The sequence below is a fragment of the Canis aureus genome, chromosome 28, assembly GCF_053574225.1.
Source record: "Canis aureus isolate CA01 chromosome 28, VMU_Caureus_v.1.0, whole genome shotgun sequence".
NCBI lineage: Eukaryota > Metazoa > Chordata > Mammalia > Carnivora > Canidae > Canis > Canis aureus.
In genome coordinates, this window is record NC_135638.1 from 36,836,764 (window position 1) to 36,856,371 (window position 19,608).

General features: G+C 41.4%; 1 protein-coding gene across 2 annotated transcripts in view; it reads left to right on the plus strand.

Annotated features, from left to right (window-relative positions):
- The first annotated feature begins 1,822 nt into the window (after window positions 1–1,822).
- OPRK1 (opioid receptor kappa 1) overlaps window positions 1,823–19,608 on the plus strand; it is a 29,930-nt gene continuing 12,144 nt past the window's right edge. The window contains exons 1-3 of one of the 2 annotated variants that reach the window (XM_077876950.1): window positions 1,823–2,016; window positions 2,413–2,709; window positions 17,662–18,014. In XM_077876950.1, the coding sequence (XP_077733076.1) occupies window positions 2,453–2,709; window positions 17,662–18,014 (610 nt within the window). In that variant the 5' untranslated portion in view covers window positions 1,823–2,016; window positions 2,413–2,452. Of the gene's footprint in view, window positions 2,017–2,274; window positions 2,710–17,661; window positions 18,015–19,608 lie in introns of those variants that run through there. The other variant, XM_077876951.1, reaches the window with a different exon arrangement.

Below are 19,608 nucleotides of genomic sequence, written 5' to 3' on the forward strand. Positions count from 1 at the left end.
AAAAGTTCAAATTATTGGATTTGTACCAACTTGGAAGCTTCTTTAAAGTTTTTTACCTCTTTAAAACTGGGCATCTGGGTGGCTCAGTTAAGCGTCTGCTTTCAGATCACGATCTTAGGGTCCTGGGATCCAGCCCCACGTTGGGATCCAGCAGGGAGTCTGCTTCTCCCTTTTCTATTCTTTTTTTGTCCTTTCCAAATAACCCCTTCTATATATGTTTTGTCCTTCGGGGAAGAGTGGCTCTGTAATTGTTCCCTTATATGAAATCACTCTGTGTAATCAGCATATGGTAAGAGACAGAAACACCTGTGTTTGAGCTCAATTCAGTAATGTTACCAGCTGTATAAGCCACCTGTGTATTAAATTTAACAACAAAAACTAACCAATACAGTGAGTGCAAAAGGACAGACATCGTAAATACTCCTTCAAAAGTGTGTTGAACAGAGACAGTTGTATGTATTTTCAATGCATGAAATCATAAATAGGTAGTAGAAAGAAAGATAGATGAATAATTCTTTCCTAGCTATTTTCCTTTAACATACTCTTTTTATTTTCTTTGTTGGATACTGCTTAGTTTTCAAACAAAATGTCTTCCTGGGTTGGTTTGGTGGTAATCTGGGATCCCTTTGGCAGGAAATGAGCTCCCAAACAACTGGAGATTTATCTGGAGAAGATTTGTCAGCCATCTTCCTAACAGAGAAGGACCCTCAGGCACATGGAGATTCCATCATTCCCATGTTTTGTTATCTTCTAAAGAAAATCTGCAATCAAAACCTAAAAAAAATGTAAGATCTGATAATACTTTTCAAAACACCAATGGCCCCAGGGTTGGAGAGATGTTGTGGGGGCAAAGAAGAGCTTTCCTGTTGTTCTTCGAATCACATTGCCAAGAAGTGCTGTGTATTTCGAGGTTGTAGTAAGATTCTGGTGGTCAAATGCCTTTTTGGGAGTCACAATATCTGAAACAAGGTGGAAGCTCTCTTCTGCGGTCAACTGATGAATGGAATGACTGTATAGGCATCCTGATTCCTGTACCCAGTCTGGAAAGGGGAACTTCTCCACTGTCCTTCAGTGGCTGAGTCCTGGCTCCCCTGTACAGCCAACTTTGGCCTTCCTTCCTTGTCTTCATCATCCCCTGGGTCTCTTTGCCTGAGGGGACATTTCAGCAGAATCTGACAGATATCCTTGGACTGGTGGAGTTATGCACAGAAATGATGATGACTGAACTTCTCCATGAGGGTTCAGGTTCTTGGGGGCTCTATAAAGAAGGCATCCCAGTGAAGGGAAAGTGGATTTGCAGGGATTAATAAAAGAGAAAGACAATGTCAACTCCCGGCCCAGCGCCGAGGCCTGAGTAAGGAGAGTGTCTTACTCATTGCAGGTAATACCACGAAATACGGATAATACCTGAGATGCCAGTCTGTGTGTCATCTCAGAGAAGAATGAAAGGAACAGAATGAACAGAAATATTCTATTTACGTATATTAAATCATTAATATCTGATGGCCCGGTCTTACTCTAATTGGATTGTTTTGCCACTTTATTTGGATGCGTCATTCAGAATTTCTCCTCTCTTGAAAGAAGACATGTCTTGAGAACGATGCCCACAGTAGCTCTAGACTTTATTATGAATAATCCAGATGCATAATCGCACTGAGGAGGCACACCCTTACTGCTAAAGCTAATCCGCACAGCTGCTAGTCTTAGGGCCGCCCAGGAGAGGCTGATTGAGGCTCTGGGTAGTTGGTGGTCGGGGAGCCTCGGCTGGGGGCGCGGCCCGGGCAGGGGCGGGGCGCCGGGGAGCTCCCCGCCCGCCGAGCCCGCGCGCTCCGAGTCCTTGCAGCGCACGCCTGGCTGAGCCGCCGCGGGCCGTGGGAGCCGCGCTGAGCCGCGCTGAGCCGCGCTGAGCCGCGGGGACCGGGCTGGGCTGAGAAGGTGCCTCATCCAGGGCGCCGAGCTGCGGGCGCGCCGCGACTCCAGGGCTGAGACCACTGCGCGGGTCTCCGGGAGCCGGAGGTGGGCTTTGGGCTTTCGACTTTCTAGGAGCAGCCCTGGGGAGCGACGGCTCCTTGCTCGAGAGCTCTTCGTGTCTGGGGGCTCAGAGCAGCAGTCTGGGGACGGTTTCACGGGGCGGGGGTGGGAGGAGGGGTCGTACCTAGGAAGGGGTTGGAGGGGATTGCAGGAGCCGGGGAAGAAGAGCGAGCGCTGTCCGCTGTGCTAGTCGAGCCGGTAGCGCCAGGCGCCCGCCTTTTCCCGCCCCCGGGGACGTGCGCCGGGTGGGCATCAGGCTGGGCATCAGGCTGGGCATCAGGCTGGTGCCGGCGCCCCGGGCTGCTGGCCCCCGGCGCTGGCCCGTGTGCCGCCAAGTTTGCCTCTCCGGGTCCAGCTTCTCTCGCTCTCGCCGCCCCGCAGGTTCTGCCTCTGCTCGCCCTGCACCTGCGGCCGCCGGACCATGGAGTCCCCGGTCCAGATCTTTCGCGGGGAGCCGGGCCCCACCTGCTCCGCGAGCACCTGCCTGCTCCCCAACGGCAGCGGCTGGCTGCCCGGCTGGGCCGAGACGGAAGGCAACCACAGCGGCGGCTCCGAGGGCGCGCAGCTCGAGTCCGCGCACATCTCTCCCGCCATCCCCGTCATCATCACGGCTGTCTACTCCGTGGTGTTCGTCGTGGGCTTGGTGGGCAACTCCCTGGTCATGTTCGTGATCATCCGGTGAGTGCGGGTCCCGGCGCCGCAGTGGCTGGGGTCGGGAGGGAAGGTCCGCCTGGCGCCAGGACGCGCGGTTGGGGCTCCAGCCCGGTGGCGGGGCTCTGCCCGCGGTGCAGGACCTCGGAGAGCCCCCGAGGGCGGCCTCTTTGAAGTAAAGGATTCCTGGAAGAGTTTTGGGTGAGGGACTCTGAGGTTGCACGGGGGCGAATAGAACAGCCAGGGGAGTTTTGAGGCTTTAAATGACCCTCCCATCCCTCCCCCCCCCCCAAAAAAAACCCTTACTGAAAACTATGGTTATGGAAAATATTAGGGTGTGGAGCAAGGTCAGCGTCTTCTGGAAAGGAAACTAGTTCCTTTGCCTGGCCTTTTTGCCTGGTTGCCCGCACTAGTTCGGAGCACTTTGTTCTGTCCTGTGCAAATATTTTTTAAGGTAAAATTCAAGCCCATTGAATGCACTGGAGATAATTCAGAATTTCCTGTGACTCATCAGATTGGTGTTACGGTTTATAAGCAAAAGCCGATATATCCTTAGGGTTGTTAGTATCCATCCACGAGCCATTTTAGTACTGAAATGTTATCTCATTTACTTAGAATTTCAGTGATTTTTTAAAAATAAGCCATCTAATATTTATCCTCTAAAGTGTGGATTGTGGAGGTTTTCAAAAATTGCTTTGCTTCTTATTTTCCATGGAGAGAAACTGATGATTTTATTTTATTGCTCTTTGGTGTTACATTGAAGTCAGCTTCTATTATAAACATCCAAATACCCACCCATATCTGCTAATTTTCTGGTAGGTGAAGTGATTTTTTATTTTGGCCTCTTTCAACAACAACAACAAAAAAGAAAAAAGAAAAAAGAAAAAAAGAAAAAAAGAAAAAATCTCAACTTTGCTTTCGATACTCTTTGATATAAATATTTCACTTTCTGGGAGAGTTAATGCTTTGGAAATACACCTTTGAGAGTGAATAAAGAGTTTACATTCCTTTGAAGAGTTCCTGTGAAATAAGGGACACAAGTCACTCAGAGTCACTGTTCATTGAAGTGATGAATAAAAACTACATCTTTAAAAAAATTCTAGCTTTAGTTTAGTTCTTTATTTATTATAAACCTTAAGAACATTATCTATAGCATGAGTCTTGGGAAATCATCATAATAAAAAATGCCCATTCATCTGTCTATCCAGGTTTGAGAATTTTATCTTCATCTGTACTCCAGAACTAAAACCCATCATTTAAGCTTCCAAATACACATTATAAAGCTCATTTCATCTACAATTAGCATTTGTAGCTTGGTAGCCTTGGTTTCCATGATTGTGTATTGCATTTTATAGGCATCCTATCTGTGACAAGTAAAGGCCACAGAGGGAGGAAATATTTTAAAAGCACATTGTTTTCCAAAGTCTTTAGTAATTTCAGGGCTGCTCTCCATTAGAGAGAAGATTATAGCAACCAAAAGAAAAGAAGACAGCTGTGTTCTCAATTACAATTAAAAGTTTTAGGAGATCTTTGGTTCAGAGGCTGTGAGTTTGTAATAAAACACTGCTACACAAAAAGAAGATGCTAAGAAAAGAAACAACTCTGTTCCTACTTATATCATATTTAAGTGCATGAGTAAAATGAATACATCTTAATTGTTATTTGAAAGAGCACCTGAAGTTCTGAGTTTGAGAAGAGCTTCTTAGTTGTTAACAACTGTTTATATAGCCCTACAAAGTAGGATAAAAAGGAATGAAGAATCCTAAAATATGTGCAAAGACAACTCCATGGGGAGCAGTAGAAATGTCAGAATGAAAACAGAATTATGTATATATTTTTAATATATTTTTTAAATATTCAATTTATTTATTCATGAGAGACAGAGAGTGAGAAAGAGTGAGAAAGAGAGAGAGGCAGAGACACAGGCAGAGGGAGAAGCAGGCTCCATGCAGGGAGCCTGACGTGGGACTCGATCCTGGGTCTCCAGGATCAGGCCCTGGGCTGAAAGCGCACTAAACTGCTGAGCCACTCAGGCTGCCCAAAAACAGAATTATAGATTAACTAGGACTTTTAATGGCGGATATGAATATGAAGAAATAGAAATGAAATATAAAAATATATAACAATTATATGTAATTATATATAATGAATAATCACCATTATAAATAGTAATATAGTACTCTTATCAATTGTTCATATATTTATATAATATATACAATATATAATTTTATATATGTACTTCTGTGTGTGTGTGTGTGTGTGTGCATCCAAAAGATATCCAGGATCAAAATTTATTAAAAGATAAATTCAGCTAAAAATCCAAAAAAAGTTAGCTAGTTCAGGTAACATCATTCATCCTCCCACCTCACTCTCAACTGGTTGGAAATGAAGTATGAAAAGTGAGGAATCATCCTGGAATGCCAATGTACTGAAACATTTGTTTCCTTATATCTATAGCTATGAGGATTAAGGAGTATTTGGTATTGGTTAAGACTGAGAGATGCCCAAAGAGTTGAAAAATAAAACCTCAAAAGGAAGGTTAGTAGAAGTGGGTTTATTTTGCTCAGAAGAAGAAGGAACTGAAGACTTGAGAGAGGTGGCTATTGTCTGCACACCAGAATTGAGAGCAGAACTGGAATACGGAATTCAAATGCAACTTTTATAATTGATGTTGAGGGCTGAGCAACATTGCTTAAAAAGATGGAGGATCACTTTTGAGGACACTATTTTAAAACACTGTTCATTGAAAAGGGCCATGGTTCAGTCATTTAGGACATCATTCTAGAGATGGGGTTTAGATGCTTGGATGTTGGGGCAGATGTAGTCCGAGATGGCCTGCTCAGACCCAAGGAGAAAGCTAGGGTTGTGGAAAAAGCTGTGACTATTTTTAGACCTGTCTTACAAATAGCTTTCCCATCTTGGATGCCTGAAATGCTGCCCAGTATCCTCTGAGTATATTTAACATTTCAAGGGTTTTCATCATTTTATATGTACCAACTACCATAACTGCCTAATATTAGGGCATAGGAACTTTTCATTGTGAAAACCTTATAACTAAGCACTCAGCCTCCCTTCTCACCAGGCTTTGGAGTTTTTGGTCCTGGGGTGGGAAGTTCTTACCTCAGCCATAGATCCCGGTCTTTGGCTTCTACTGACACCTTGGGTGTGCCCCTGGGTACAGCACTTAAGATCCTAACCCTGTGTTCTCTCCACCTCTTCCCATGTAGGTCACCTGCGGGGAATGCTATGATGCCCATCCACATTCACATCTCCGATCTCTCCAGGCAGTCTCACCTATGACATGACATCTTAAACTTCCATTCTCCCACAACTTCCACGCATATGGCTGTTTCCTCCCGTAGCAGACATGACTAAAAGTTTAGGGACACTAAATATATGCCAGGCCAGTAAAGCTACCTACTTCATGGAAATCATTTTATTTACTCTTCACAACCATAGTTGTATTATCATCCCCATTTAACAGATGATGAAATGAAGGCAAAGTAAGATTAAATAAACTGACTAAGGTCACACATGCTGACTGTGGAGCCCAAATGACACAGAGCCTGTGCGTCAGTTTGCTGTTCACTATACCACTTCTGCAAACCTGTGGATAATTTCTTGCCAGGTAGCCCTTTATTTTCTCCCAGACTTTCTTTCTTTTTTCTTACCTTGCCTGGATACCACAAACCATCGCTGCAGCCTCTCTTGACAATACACTCAGCTGCCGTGACTTCTTGTCCTCTGCGGCTGTCTTCTACTGAACCTTGACCCTGAATCAAGCCAGTGCCTTATATTCCTTGTTCCTATACCCAGTGAACTGAATGCTGGTGAATAAAATCCGTTTTATCTTTGTCAGGGCAAAGTCACTGCCTTCAAGTGTATCTGACCCCAAGTCTGCCTAGTTTTTCTTCTCTCTCCTGTTTCCAGAAAGAGCCAATTCCTTTTCCCATTCCCAACAAACCAAACCAAAACCAAAACAACAAACAAAATCCAAATTAATTTAATGGGTGCTAATTCTCATGTCATCTTCTTGACCGTGTTTCATCATGGTAGCTCCCTGTGACACTAGAGTCTAGGTGCTGGGAGTGTTCTTCCTACATATGTGCATTGGCAGCCACCCTCCCTCATACCACACTGTCTCTGCAGAGATCTTTCCTTCTTTGTATCCAGGGCAAATCCCTGTTCCTGAGAGGTGAATCTCATCCCCTCCTGCTCTCCTGAGGTCTCTGCTGTGTTAGTTATCTCCCCTCTGTGCTATCTGCAACCTCACCACTGCTTTTGTCCCATAAGCATCTGGATATAGTCCAGCATCTGTCGTCTTACAAGTGATCATTATCCATCACCCTTCCATTTTTCTGAGTTCCCTTGGCTAATGTCTTTTCATCCTCCTTACCTGTAGGTAAGCTTCTTGGGGGGATAATCCTGCTTCTTCAATTTCTCATCTTCTATTCCTCAGACTGTGCCCTTGGGTTCCCTCCCTGGTGCTCCTTTACCAAAGCCAGAGCTTCATGTTTCAGCCACTCGTTTTAGGCTGACTGTCCCTTGATTTCTGTGGAGATTTGGTATGCTCCACCAATCTTATGCCCCTTGCTTCCTCTGATAGCACCCTCCTTGACTTCCTACCACATCTTCGGGGTTTCTCTTGTCTGCAGCACTGATGCCTCTTCCTCTTGGGTTTCTTAATTGATCATATCTTCCAGAGCCTTTTCAGGTCTTCTCTCCTCACTTTGCATATTCTCTGTATTAGTCAGGATTCAATCAGAACAGCAGAACCAGAAGGAGATGCACATGTGAAAAGATTTGTTGCAAGGAATTGGGTTGCAACCATGGAGCTGGCTGAACAAGTCTGAAACCTGGGGGTCAGGCATCAGGAGAGGCAGGCCAGGCCTCTGGCCCCAGGTAGAACTTCTTTCTCAGGGAAGCCTCTGTTCTCCTCTATATTAGCATGCTAGGACTGCTATCACAAAGTGCCACAGACTTGTTGATTTAAACGACAGAACTTACTTTCTCACAGGGAGGCTAGAAGTCTGTGATCAAGGTGTTGGCAGGGTTGGTTTCTTCTGAGACCTCTCTCCTTGGCTTGTCTCGATGGCTGTTTTCTCCGTGTGTCCTTACATGGTCTTCCTTCTGTGTATGTCTGTGCCCTAATCTCCTCCTTTGATACAGACACCAGTCATATTGGATTAGGGCTCACCCTCATGACCCCATTTTACCTAGATTTTATCTCCTTTTACCTCTTTAAAGGCTCTATCTTCAAATACAGTCACATTCTGAGGTACTGAGGGGTTAGGACTTGAACACATGTATCTGAGGGACATAATTCAGCCCTAAACACTTCCTATCCCCCTTCTGTTCCCCTTAAGAAAACATTCTCAAGTTTCAATTTTCATAATAAGTATGTATATATGTTCTCTTTTGTTTAATTTGAAGAAAAACTATACTCTTATAAATGTATGCTTCCTTTTAAGTTAAATGTAAGTATAAATAAAAAATTATTAGGACAAAAATAGCAGGAATCAAAATTTCTTAGCCCTCAATCTTTTAAGCTTTGCATTTTCTTTTCTCATTAGCTTTCATTAATTCATTGCTACCACAATAAAGACCTCTAGGGGATCAATCTTTTGCTACCCTTGCCCTGAGAGTGGACTTTTGTTTCCCTATAGTTCAGAGGGCAGTGTTGAAATTTCCTAAAAGTGGCAACTTTATCAGGGACTTAGAAAAAATAAACAGAGCCACAAAAATACTCTGGAAATGGTTCCATTTCCTGAACTCAAATTTCTTCTTCAAAGGCAGTCAACCTACCCAAGGTTACTGGGCACACAGGTTGTTTTCTATAAGGCTATATGTTTTCTTGCTCAAAAATTGGGAGGCAGAATATTTCTTCTCCAAGCCACTGACAGATGTCCCACTCTGCTGAGACCATCTTAGCTTACATAGGATATATAGGCTCTGGTCACCCCTGAGTCAGTCTGAGTCCCCTGGTTGAAGTTGTATCAGTCTCAGAAAACTGTGTGGCTATCACTGAATTGAGGAGGTGGGAAGAAGTGAGGTGACCCAAACAGAGTGTCTGCTGCAGTGCCTGACTCTTTTCCATCCAGGGTGTCCGTTTCTTGGGGAGATTCTCATTGCAATCACGGCAGTTGTATGTACACACACATTCCATATTCTCTCAAATGTCACTGTATCCTATCTTGGATAATATCACCAGACTACACCTAGAGAGACATTGAAGAAAAGGCAGAGGCATAGTGGTATAATTAACCTGGTGCTGCTCCCTATCTGACATCCATCTTACCTCAGACTTTGATAAAAAAATATGTTCTCATTTATCCTGAGTCCTCTCTTGGGAATAAATGTTGAACATTTCTTTTAAAGTAAGCATAGTAAAGATCCCTCCAGAAATGATTTTCAAAAATGCCTATCTTGCATTTCTCCAAGTAATTTTATTACTTGACAAGCTCTTAAAAGAGAGAATTTATTTAATTGCAACTGGTGATATGGATTCGCAAAATGGAATTTTCTTCCCTGTGGAACATGTGATGCTGCTGAAATCCGAATCCTTGTGATCTGTTTCAGAGACCAGAGACTAACCAGCTACACTCTCCTCCTCTCAAAAAATCAGAAAAAGAAAGAATTATAGAGAAATAAACCCTATTTGGTCATCAGATATAGATTTCCCAACCTTTAACAGACTCCAGGCAAAATTGTAGTCTTCAAAATCACTTCTTGATTCTGTTGACTTTATGAGACTTTACATTTTTTCCTGGTGCCTGTCTTAGAGTTAGTTTTAGAAGGGATTTATTTCTGGCTGGGAGATGATTGCTCCTCTCCATTAATCATTCAGCTGTATCTCTTGAGCAGCAGTATCTTTGTGTGAGCTGTGCAGTTGGCACTTTCCTCACTCCAGATTAACTTCTTGACGTACTCAATTATCGTTGTCCTGGGGGGCTCTGCTTTTAGTGCCAAAACCTAAAATTGTATGGCTGCCGGACAGTCTTTCTTCTAAGGTTTCAGTGCTGAAAGTAATATAGGCTCAAAACTCTATTTAACAGAAGATTTATTCCTCTACAGAAAATCAGCCCATTTATGTTTGTTTGTTTCTTTGGAGAGGATGCTGGCTTATGTCTAAGATAAGGAAAACTCATGTAAGAGAATAGATTTTAGAAGTGGGGATGATGTTATAAAAGGCTTGTGTGTGTGTGTTTAAACACTTACCCCTTCCCTGGCCCCATAGGTCAGAATTCAGGTGAAAGACAAGAAAAACAGATGGCACATGATGAATATGTGATGAATTGAGAGATCCCAAAGGAATTGGTCTAAAGGCGGTGAAGGAAGCCTTCAGATTAACAATGGTTAGTATTGTGAGCATTTAGAGATCCTCTATTACAAGGGGAACATTTTTCTGAGCTCCTGCTGAGTATTAACTTAACTTCACAAGACAACTAAACTCTCTCTGCTTACAGAGTTACCTTCTGCCCAGTGAAGGGGCCATCTCCTTCTGACAGCATGGAAGGGTAATCTTTAATCTTACCTCCTCTCTGCCAGCATTCTGTGGCTTCCCTTAGTTTGGTCAGTTTTCTGTATAAAATTGGAAAAATCATTTAAGGTATCTGTGCACTTCTAAGTATCTAGATAGCTGTAGGCTGAGAAACTACAAGTCAATCACGTGAGATTTGTAGTTTTCTATTGGGTGTTATCAGGCATGATAAACTCTCACCCTGTGTGCATAGCTGCATACACTAGAATATTCATTCTGGGTGTCAGGGCCATGCCTACAGAGGAAAAGGAGGTCCTGGGCACCAGCTATTGCATTCTCCAACCACCCTGCATGGACAGCCTGCCTCCCATGCAACACAATGCATGTCTACCATTCTGACTGTACATCACTGCCAGTGTGGTCTCTGAGGTTGTGACAGTCATGGAACTCAGGGACACATTCTGTCCTTCTGTTCTTTCTACCTTTGCCCTTTGCATATGGAAGAGTATTTCTGGGGAACTAAAGGGGCTTGACAGCTGTGTGAATCTATGGATTCACATAGTGAATGTGAATATAGTGAATATATTCAATTGCAGAGTCAGATCACTGGAAAAACAATGACTGAATTTCCTTTCCTTCCCTTAAAAATTAATAAGCTATTGCCCCTTAGTAAGGAACCAATGTTTCAATAGCAAGTAGTCCAAAAAGACATAGCAAATTAATTTTATCGAAATGAACTGAAAGTTATCTGGAGAATTAATGAAGCAAACTCATTATGTTTTCAAATAAATTCTTCTGAAAATTCACATCAGTAAAGCCATCATTTAAAACATCATTTCTGATCATTTAAAACATAAAATCCAAACCTTTGTATCTGGAAAACATGCCCAGGGAAATGAATAAATCACGCTTGTTGGCAACACAGAGAAAAGAGTGTCAAAGCATGTCTCTTGTTAATGCTAGTCTTCCACTGTTGGTTTAAAAGAACTGCATTTTCCTAGGTATCACAAAAATTTCCTTCCATTGAACTTGGTGTGTTGAGGGTCTTCAGACCTGAGTGCAGCTGTAGTGCTGTGAGACAGTGAGTGGCCAGCTTCCTGTGGGCCAGGAGTTTTTGGTCACACTAGTTTTTTTCACCAGACCAAACAGCGATTCCTCAGGTGCATTTTGTTGGCCTGTAGGTATTTGCTGTACTAAAAGGGTCATTTCAGAAGAATGACCACTAGGGTGTTTGTTTGTTTCCTTCTTTTGGAGCTGTAGTTTAATGGCTACATGTTTTACTCCCTCATGTCTCACTAATTTGTGGTCTCAGGCAAGCCATTTAATTCCTCTTTACTCTGGCTCCTCACCCAAACAATGGGCACTGTTTGTGAAAAACTGTAACACTATAATGTACATGACAGCATTTGTTCATTGACGGCAGCATGTTAGTGTTTTATATTAGTATTATTTGATTCATACCCCCCTTTCCTCATATTCAATGTTTTTTACCCTCATGGCGCATACTTAACCACACTTATCAGAATGTTTTTCAATCTTTAGCTGCCGGAATAATTCACAGAATCACATTATTTCTCTAGTAAAATTCTTCCTTCCTTAAGAAACTTTGGAATGACAATCCTGAATTTCCTTGCTGATTAGCTATGGACTCTGAGAACCCCTGAGAATCATCTCTAAGACTGCTTATTCTTCAGAATAAGTAGGGGCAGTGGTATTTTATGGGACTGTCATACAGGTTAGGTTATTAGGACAGTGGCAGGTAGTAACAACAGCAATGATACTGGCAGCAGCAATAGTGAGTCTGAGGGCTGGCATCCAATGAGCTGTCATCAAGTACCAGTTCGTGTGCTGAGTACTTTGTGGGACTGTCTCATTTAATCATCATGACAACTTTGCCAGATAAAGTTCCTAAAACAGAATCTGTACAGACTATTCCCTCAATGGATGCTTAAAATGGTTTTGCCTGTTGGTATTCAAGGTCTCCTGTGGGACCTGACACACTTTTCCCCATCCCAGCCAGGCTCTCATTACTGTAGCCGTGAAAGCCTCTCAATCCAAGTCCTCCTCAAAGTGCAAGATCCTGTCCGGGTTTTGTCTTCTTTAAAATGTGTCCAATCTCTTCACTGCTGATCCTTCCCTTCTGTCTTTTCCTCTGGTTCAAGTTGTAATTGAGCCAGTCAGTTGGAAATCTCGCAGGGGCATGGTCCATATATTGAGTTTTTCAGTCATCCTCAATGCCCAGGATATTGCTGTGTATGGGACAGAGACTTAAAAATGTGTTGAAATAATGAATGATGAAGACAGGGGAAGAAGCTTGAATATAACCAGAAAGAAGGGAGGGTGTGTGTATTTTCAGCATGGGGGACAATTGCAAATGAGAGCTAAAAGCAACGATTCAATAAAATGGAAAACATGTAATTTATTACATGTTAATTGTAATTAAATATATATGGTGATTACTTATCAAGATTATGGATTTATTATGCTATCATAAAGCTAAAAAGGAGTTCCTGATTAAAGAAATATCATTTAAATTTAAAATAAAAAAGCACTCAGGCAATGCACTTCAGGAGCAGGGAATGCTAATAATTCAAGAATGAGCTCTTCTACTGCACAGTGTCTGAGCACAGCAGGCACATGGGAAGGACAAGAAGATGTGAGACTGCTGTGTCACAAGGTCAATGTTCCTCCTGCTGGTGCCTCATTTTTCTTGTGGCAAGTGCCAGGCTCTCCCAGGAACCTGGGAGAGCTCAGCAGACAACCTTGTTCATGTATGACTGCCAATCTAGAAGCCACCCCTCAATTCTCTGTAAAGAAAATACAGTAGGAACATCTTGTGCTAATGTGTGATGGGGAGCATTTCTTATTCCTGGAGATACCCTCTGCCATGTTGCCAAGTGATGACCTTCCTCATGACTCAGCACTCTAGGCCTCCTCCTGGCCTGCTCCCTACATCCTGTCTGGTACATCTTACCATCATTTGCAGGCTTATAACATTGACAAGTGTAGCAAGGACAGCCTACAGACTTTGCTCTTTTAGTGCCATATGCTCCTGTGGTGTGTACGCTAAAAAGTGCAACCACTTGCTGCCAGCCCACCTCCATATGAGCCAAAACTTCCCACTCAGATGGTGCCATTTTACTTGAAATACTTAAAAATTTTTGTAAGGCAGGGTGGATGAAGTGGAAAATAATTTCATATCTTATCATAGTAAGAAAGCTTACTTTTTTCCCTCAGGGGACATTTGACTGAAAGGACTAGCTACTATCTCAGTTTGATTAAATGCTAACAATACCAGAGTGCTCAACCAGACAGTTTGAGGGTGAGGGTCTTATTATCACACTCTCACAGGTCCACTGTGAGAGTCCACTGTAGTATATAAAAGTCCACTGTAGTATATAAAAGACTGTCAGTAAATATTTGTTGTACTCATAGTTTATTCACTACTTTGAATTATACCTTTGGTTCTCCATTTTGATGTGGTAGGTTTATAAGTGTCTTCCAAAACCCTAGGAGAGAGGCCTTGCCCTGCCACCTCTTCCAGATGGTCCCACTGAGCCTTTGCCAACACTAGAAACATCACTTTACTCACTTGAGTCTAACTCACTTCATTAATATTAGGTAGAAGACATAAATCTCCTGGCTAACCATGAGGAGCAGTTGTCGTGAGAATCAGATAAAATACATGGAGATCAAAGCACTGGCCTTTGTAAATTATAGAGTTCTGGGAGGGTTTAAGAATGCAGAAAGTGGCAACCAGCACCCAAGTTTGAGTCTTGCAATGCTTTTATAACGTATCACTTTGAGCAATGCACATAACTCCAGTGATTCTCAGTGGTGACTTCTGTAGAAAAGGAACTGATACCTACCAGATGAAGTTGCAATGGAGACTGAATGGGATAAATATGTGGGATGTACATCGGAGTCTGACAGAGGGAGTGTTTGAAATAAATGGTTACTAAGATTGTCATCATTAACATGAACCATCTCAAAATGAGAGTGATGCTGTGACATAGAGATGCTGGCAGATCCAGGGGTCTCCATGGCAGGAAGGCACAGGTATGTATGTCTCTAGGTCTCTGGTAGGTGTCTCTGGCCCTGAGCGATGGTGACAGTGGTAGGCTCCTACATGAATGGTCTGGGAAGAGCTTATTTCTCTGGGAGCAAGAACTTTTGCTCCAATTAGTATAGTAAAATTAGTGTAATTTGTAGACATTTCTGTTATAGGAGCTTATCTCTGTTATTCTGAGATTTGATGACAGGTTTGAATTCTTTCTAAGTTCAAGCCTTAAGCAATTTCATACATTTATTTGTTAAAAGTAGTTTTGAAAAGCTAAGAGAAAAATCACTCATCATTTTTTGATTACTTAAAGATGCATCTTATATATATATATGTAATTTGCATCAATTTTTAAATTTACATTCTAGTTAGTTAATATATAGTGTAATATTGATTTCAGGTGTAGAGTTTAGTGATTCATCCCTTATGTACAACACTTAGTGCTCATCACAACAAGTGCTCTCCTTAATGCCCATCACCCATCTAGCCGTCTCCCTGTCCACCTCCCCTCCAGCAACCCTCAGTTTGTCCTCTATAGTTAAGAGTCTCTTATGGTTTGCCTCCCTCTCTCTTTTTTTCCCTTCTCCTATGTTCATTTGTTTTGTTTCTTAAATTCCACTTATGATATTTGCCTTCCTCTGACCGACTTATTTTTCTTAGCATACATGATACACTCTAGCTCTCTCCATATCCCTGCAAATGGCAAGATTCCCTCCTTTCTGATGGCTGAATAATATTCCATTGTATATACATACCAAGTCTCCTTTATCCATTTGTCAGTCGATGGACACGTGGACTCTTTTCATAATTTGGCTATTCTTGATAAAGATGCATATTATATTTTATCATACCTCATATTTCATACCATTCACGTTCTTCTAGCATGTAATGTCACAGGCATCATTTTTACTATTATCTTTCATATTCAAGCTGAACCGTGGCTCTAACTAAGAACTAGGTTCTTTTTTTCTTCTTGTGGTAACTGATCGCTCCCACATACATAAGAGAAGGGGAGGAGTTGAAGACTATAAAATAAATTAGACATATTCTCAGGATTAGGAGGATTCCATCAATTATCTCAGGAGTTCTATGAGGTAAGCATTATATTTCCCATTTTATAGTTGAGAAGCTGAAGCTCCATTTTTAGTGACCTCTCCAAAATCTAACAGCTGGAGGGAAAAATAAGGACTGGAACCCTGGCTTACACAACTATATAAGGCCGGGAACATCCATCTAACTTCATAAAATAAGAGGGGACCTTACTTCATAAAGTAAGGGTCACTAAATGTGACTGCAGAAGTCCAAGTCTCTGCCGACCACAATCTTTGATTATATCAGAGATTCTTGGGGAGAAAGTTGAAAAAAATAGGAGATTGGCTTGTAAGATGAACTTTTCAAACATAAAACCATATTAAATCAGCCAACATTTGAAAAGATAGCATTTCAGTCTTGCTCATTGGAAACATTTGCTCTGTCTCAGTAGGTGGACTTCCCTAGTTATCTGTGCCTTTATAAAGCCTATGCTCTGAGCATTGGCCATATACATTTAATCACTTATTTGTTTGTTTGTTTGTTTATTTATTTGTTTATGAGAGATAGCACACAAGCAAGGGGGAGGAGCAGAGGGAGAGGAAGAAGAGGGCTTACTGTTGAGCAGGGAGCCTGACATGGGGGCTCTATCTCAGGACCCTGAGATCATGATCTGAGCCGAAGGCAGATGCTTAACCAACTGAGTCACCCAGGCATCCCACATTTAATCACTTTCTAAAGCTTATAGGCCACATAATAATATGTGAGTGAAATCTGTAAAGGTAAAAGATAACATATTTTAAAATAAACTCCTCATTCTTCAGATTAAAGCACTGTTTAGATAGCAGAGCATCAAAATGGAAATCGACAGATACTGACTCTGTGCTATTCTATACCATGCCTTCATCCAAGCACAGACAAACCACTTCCTAGCAAGAAGAAAAGAAGGGGAGAATTTGGGGGGAGGGTGAGAGGGACGCTGAGAGTGATCCTATGTGTCACACATTTTGAGTCAGGTCACCTACTGCATTTATCTCGGATACAGCCATTTGGTTTTATTATCTTTATGTGACAGGACCTGAAACTCAGAAAAGTCATATACTGAATCCAGTCTGAGGATGATCTGACTTCATGGAAGACAACTCTGCCTCCCTGGAGAGCCAAAGCTGTTTGTCACTACATGTTAAAAGACATTTCTCATGGAAATTGATGTATTGAAAAGACACTCTAGCAGTGATCAATAATAACCATTGAGATGGAAAACTACTGAAAGCAGTAGTTTTCTATAAGACAGCTCTTTAAAAATGACCTTTAATGACAATCAAAGTCATACCGTAGGGGTATGGTTGAATTAATTACGATAAAGTCTACAAATCTGGGGTGTGTAGAAAGTAATTAACATAGATTTCCCATACATATCTTAGCATTTGGCCTCTGAAAACCTGCTGAAACTGTTTGGGATGCTTCATGCCCTATAGATCCCTGAGGGGGCATTCTCTAAGTAAACCAATCCTCTTAATTCAGTTTTAGTTGAGAGTGGAATTGTTCTAAACTTCATGTTATAATGCAAAGAATAATTTGGGTTTATTTTTATTTTTATTTTTTTAAATTTGGGTTTAAAGGCAATCTTTTTGACCTCTTTTGAAAATTACTGTCCCCTCGTTTGGAAGAGGAAACAGCTTACGTGCTTTAAAAATCTCTCAAGATGAGAGTATAGAAAAACTGAGTTATTTCTCACCTACTGTGCTAGATTACATTTCGTGTTGTGATGTGTATAAGGAAGAACTTAACATCATTTACATAATGCACTTAAGATGAAAAACTAAAGGCACACTGGCAAACAAAAACCAACAAACTTAGTTGCGTTTTAGCAATTGAAATTGAATGTGTTTTAAAAGTGAAACACATTTCAAATTTTCAAAAGACGTAATTACAATGATGGATTTCTCAAAATGACCCCGAGGGAAAGTTGAGTAAGCTTTATCTTTGTTTTATGCAGTGAAAGGGAAGTAATAAAGTATGTAAAAAATGCTTAAAGCCAGCAACTCCAGATAGGATTAAAATGAATTGTCCGTCACAAAATAAAGACCTGTATTATGTGCAAGTCTGTCAAAAAGATCTGTATATATATCTTCATATATTTATCTGTTATTTTCTTTACCTTTTTAAATTTAAATATATTTTGAACAAAGTAGAATAAAAGCTAAGTTAAGTCAGAGATTTTTGTCCATTTTTTCTACTACCCTTAGGATCTAGAACAGTCCTTTTACGTATTAAATGCTCAATAAGTATGTAAAGAATAAATGAATTAGAAAAACAAATTCAGTAAGTCAAAGGTTGTCACAAACATGTTTACCTCAAGGATTTGGCACAAAGATGAAGAGATATGATCTTATTTCTTGTCTTTTAGATACACAAAGATGAAGACAGCAACCAACATTTATATATTTAACCTGGCGTTGGCGGATGCTTTAGTTACTACAACCATGCCCTTCCAGAGCACGGTCTATCTGATGAATTCCTGGCCATTTGGGGATGTGCTGTGCAAGATAGTCATTTCCATTGATTATTATAACATGTTTACCAGCATATTCACCTTGACCATGATGAGTGTGGACCGATACATTGCTGTGTGCCATCCTGTCAAGGCTTTAGACTTTCGCACACCCATGAAGGCAAAGATCATCAACATCTGTATTTGGCTCTTATCGTCATCTGTTGGCATATCTGCAATAGTTCTTGGAGGGACCAAAGTCAGGGAAGGTAAGGGCAGTCATTTTCATCTCATTTTTAAGAACCTTACTTCTAATTATGCAATTCTTAATTTGCAAGTGAGTAGGACACATATCTAAGGGAAAAACTAAAAGGCAGTGGAAACGTAATGCCTAAATCCATGGAAGATGAGAAACACAACAGTTTTGTGCGTTAGGGGTTACTCAGCTATTAGAAATGACAAATACCCACCATTTGCTTTAACGTGGATGGAACTGGAAGGTATTATGCTGAGTGAAGTAAGTCAGTCGGAGAAGGACAAACATTATATGTTCTCATTCATTTGGGGAATATAAATAATAGTGAAAGGGAATATAAGGGAAGGGAGAAGAAATGTGTGGGAAATATCAGAAAGGGAGACAGAACGTAAAGACTGCTAACTCTGGGAAACGAACTAGGGGTGGTGGAAGGGGAGGAGGGCGGGGGGTGGGAGTGAATGGGTGACGGGCACTGGGGGTTATTCTGTATGTTGGTAGATGGAACACCAATAAAAAATAAATTTAAAAAAATCTCCATTTCACCATTGTAACAACTTCATTTGGCATAGGCCATTAAGAATTGGGTTCACAGATGGACAATAGTACCCGTGAGCAAAATTTGGATTCTGAATATACTATACTAGTTCTTAACTAATGCGAACAGGATATTTGATGTTTTTCCAGTATTTCTAGGGTAGTGGTTCTCACCCTGGGCTGCATGTCGGAATCACCTGGGCACTTCAGAAAATACAAATGATCCTTGAATAGTGGTGGGCACCAGCCCCATGCAGTCAAAAATCCATGTATGACCTTTGACTCCCCAAACATAACTACTAATAGTCTACGGTTGACCCAGAGACTGGGTTACTGATAACATAAACAATTGATTAACACATATTTTGTATATTACATGTTTATATGCTGTATTCTTACAATAAAGTAAGCTGGAGAAAAGAAAATGTTATTGAGAAAATAATAAGGGAGAGAAAATACATTTATAGTACTGCACTTATAAAAAAAAATCCGTGTATAAGTGCACCTGTGTGGCTCAAACCCATGGTGTTCAAGGGTCAACTGTACTGCTGCCTGGGTCCCACCCCTCAGGGGTCTGGTTTAATTGACCTGAGGCACAGTTTGGGTATCAAGATTTTTTTAAAGATTTATTTATTTATGAGAGAGAGAGAGAAAGCAGAACAAGGGGGAGAGAGAAGCCCAAGGAGACTCTATGCTGAATGTGGAGTCCAATGCAGGGCTTGATCCCAAGACCCAAGCCGAAACCAAGAGTCACACACCTAACCATCTGTGCCACCCAGGCACCCCTGGGTGTCAAGGTTTTTAAGATGTCCTCATGTGACTGACCTGCAGCCAGGGTGAGAACTACTGTTCCAGCAGCTTTGCTTTACTAGTAAAAGTAAAACTATGAAAATATCTTCAGTCCTGATGGAAATTCATTTGGAAGAGGGGAACAGATCTGTCACTTTGGACTTTATAAATGCTGTTTATTGCTGTAGCAGTTCTCTAAATTCTCTAGTTTACTAAGGAAGCTCATGATACTTATAAATACAGGTAATTGAATGTGTATAGTAGGGATCTTCCAGATCATAGAA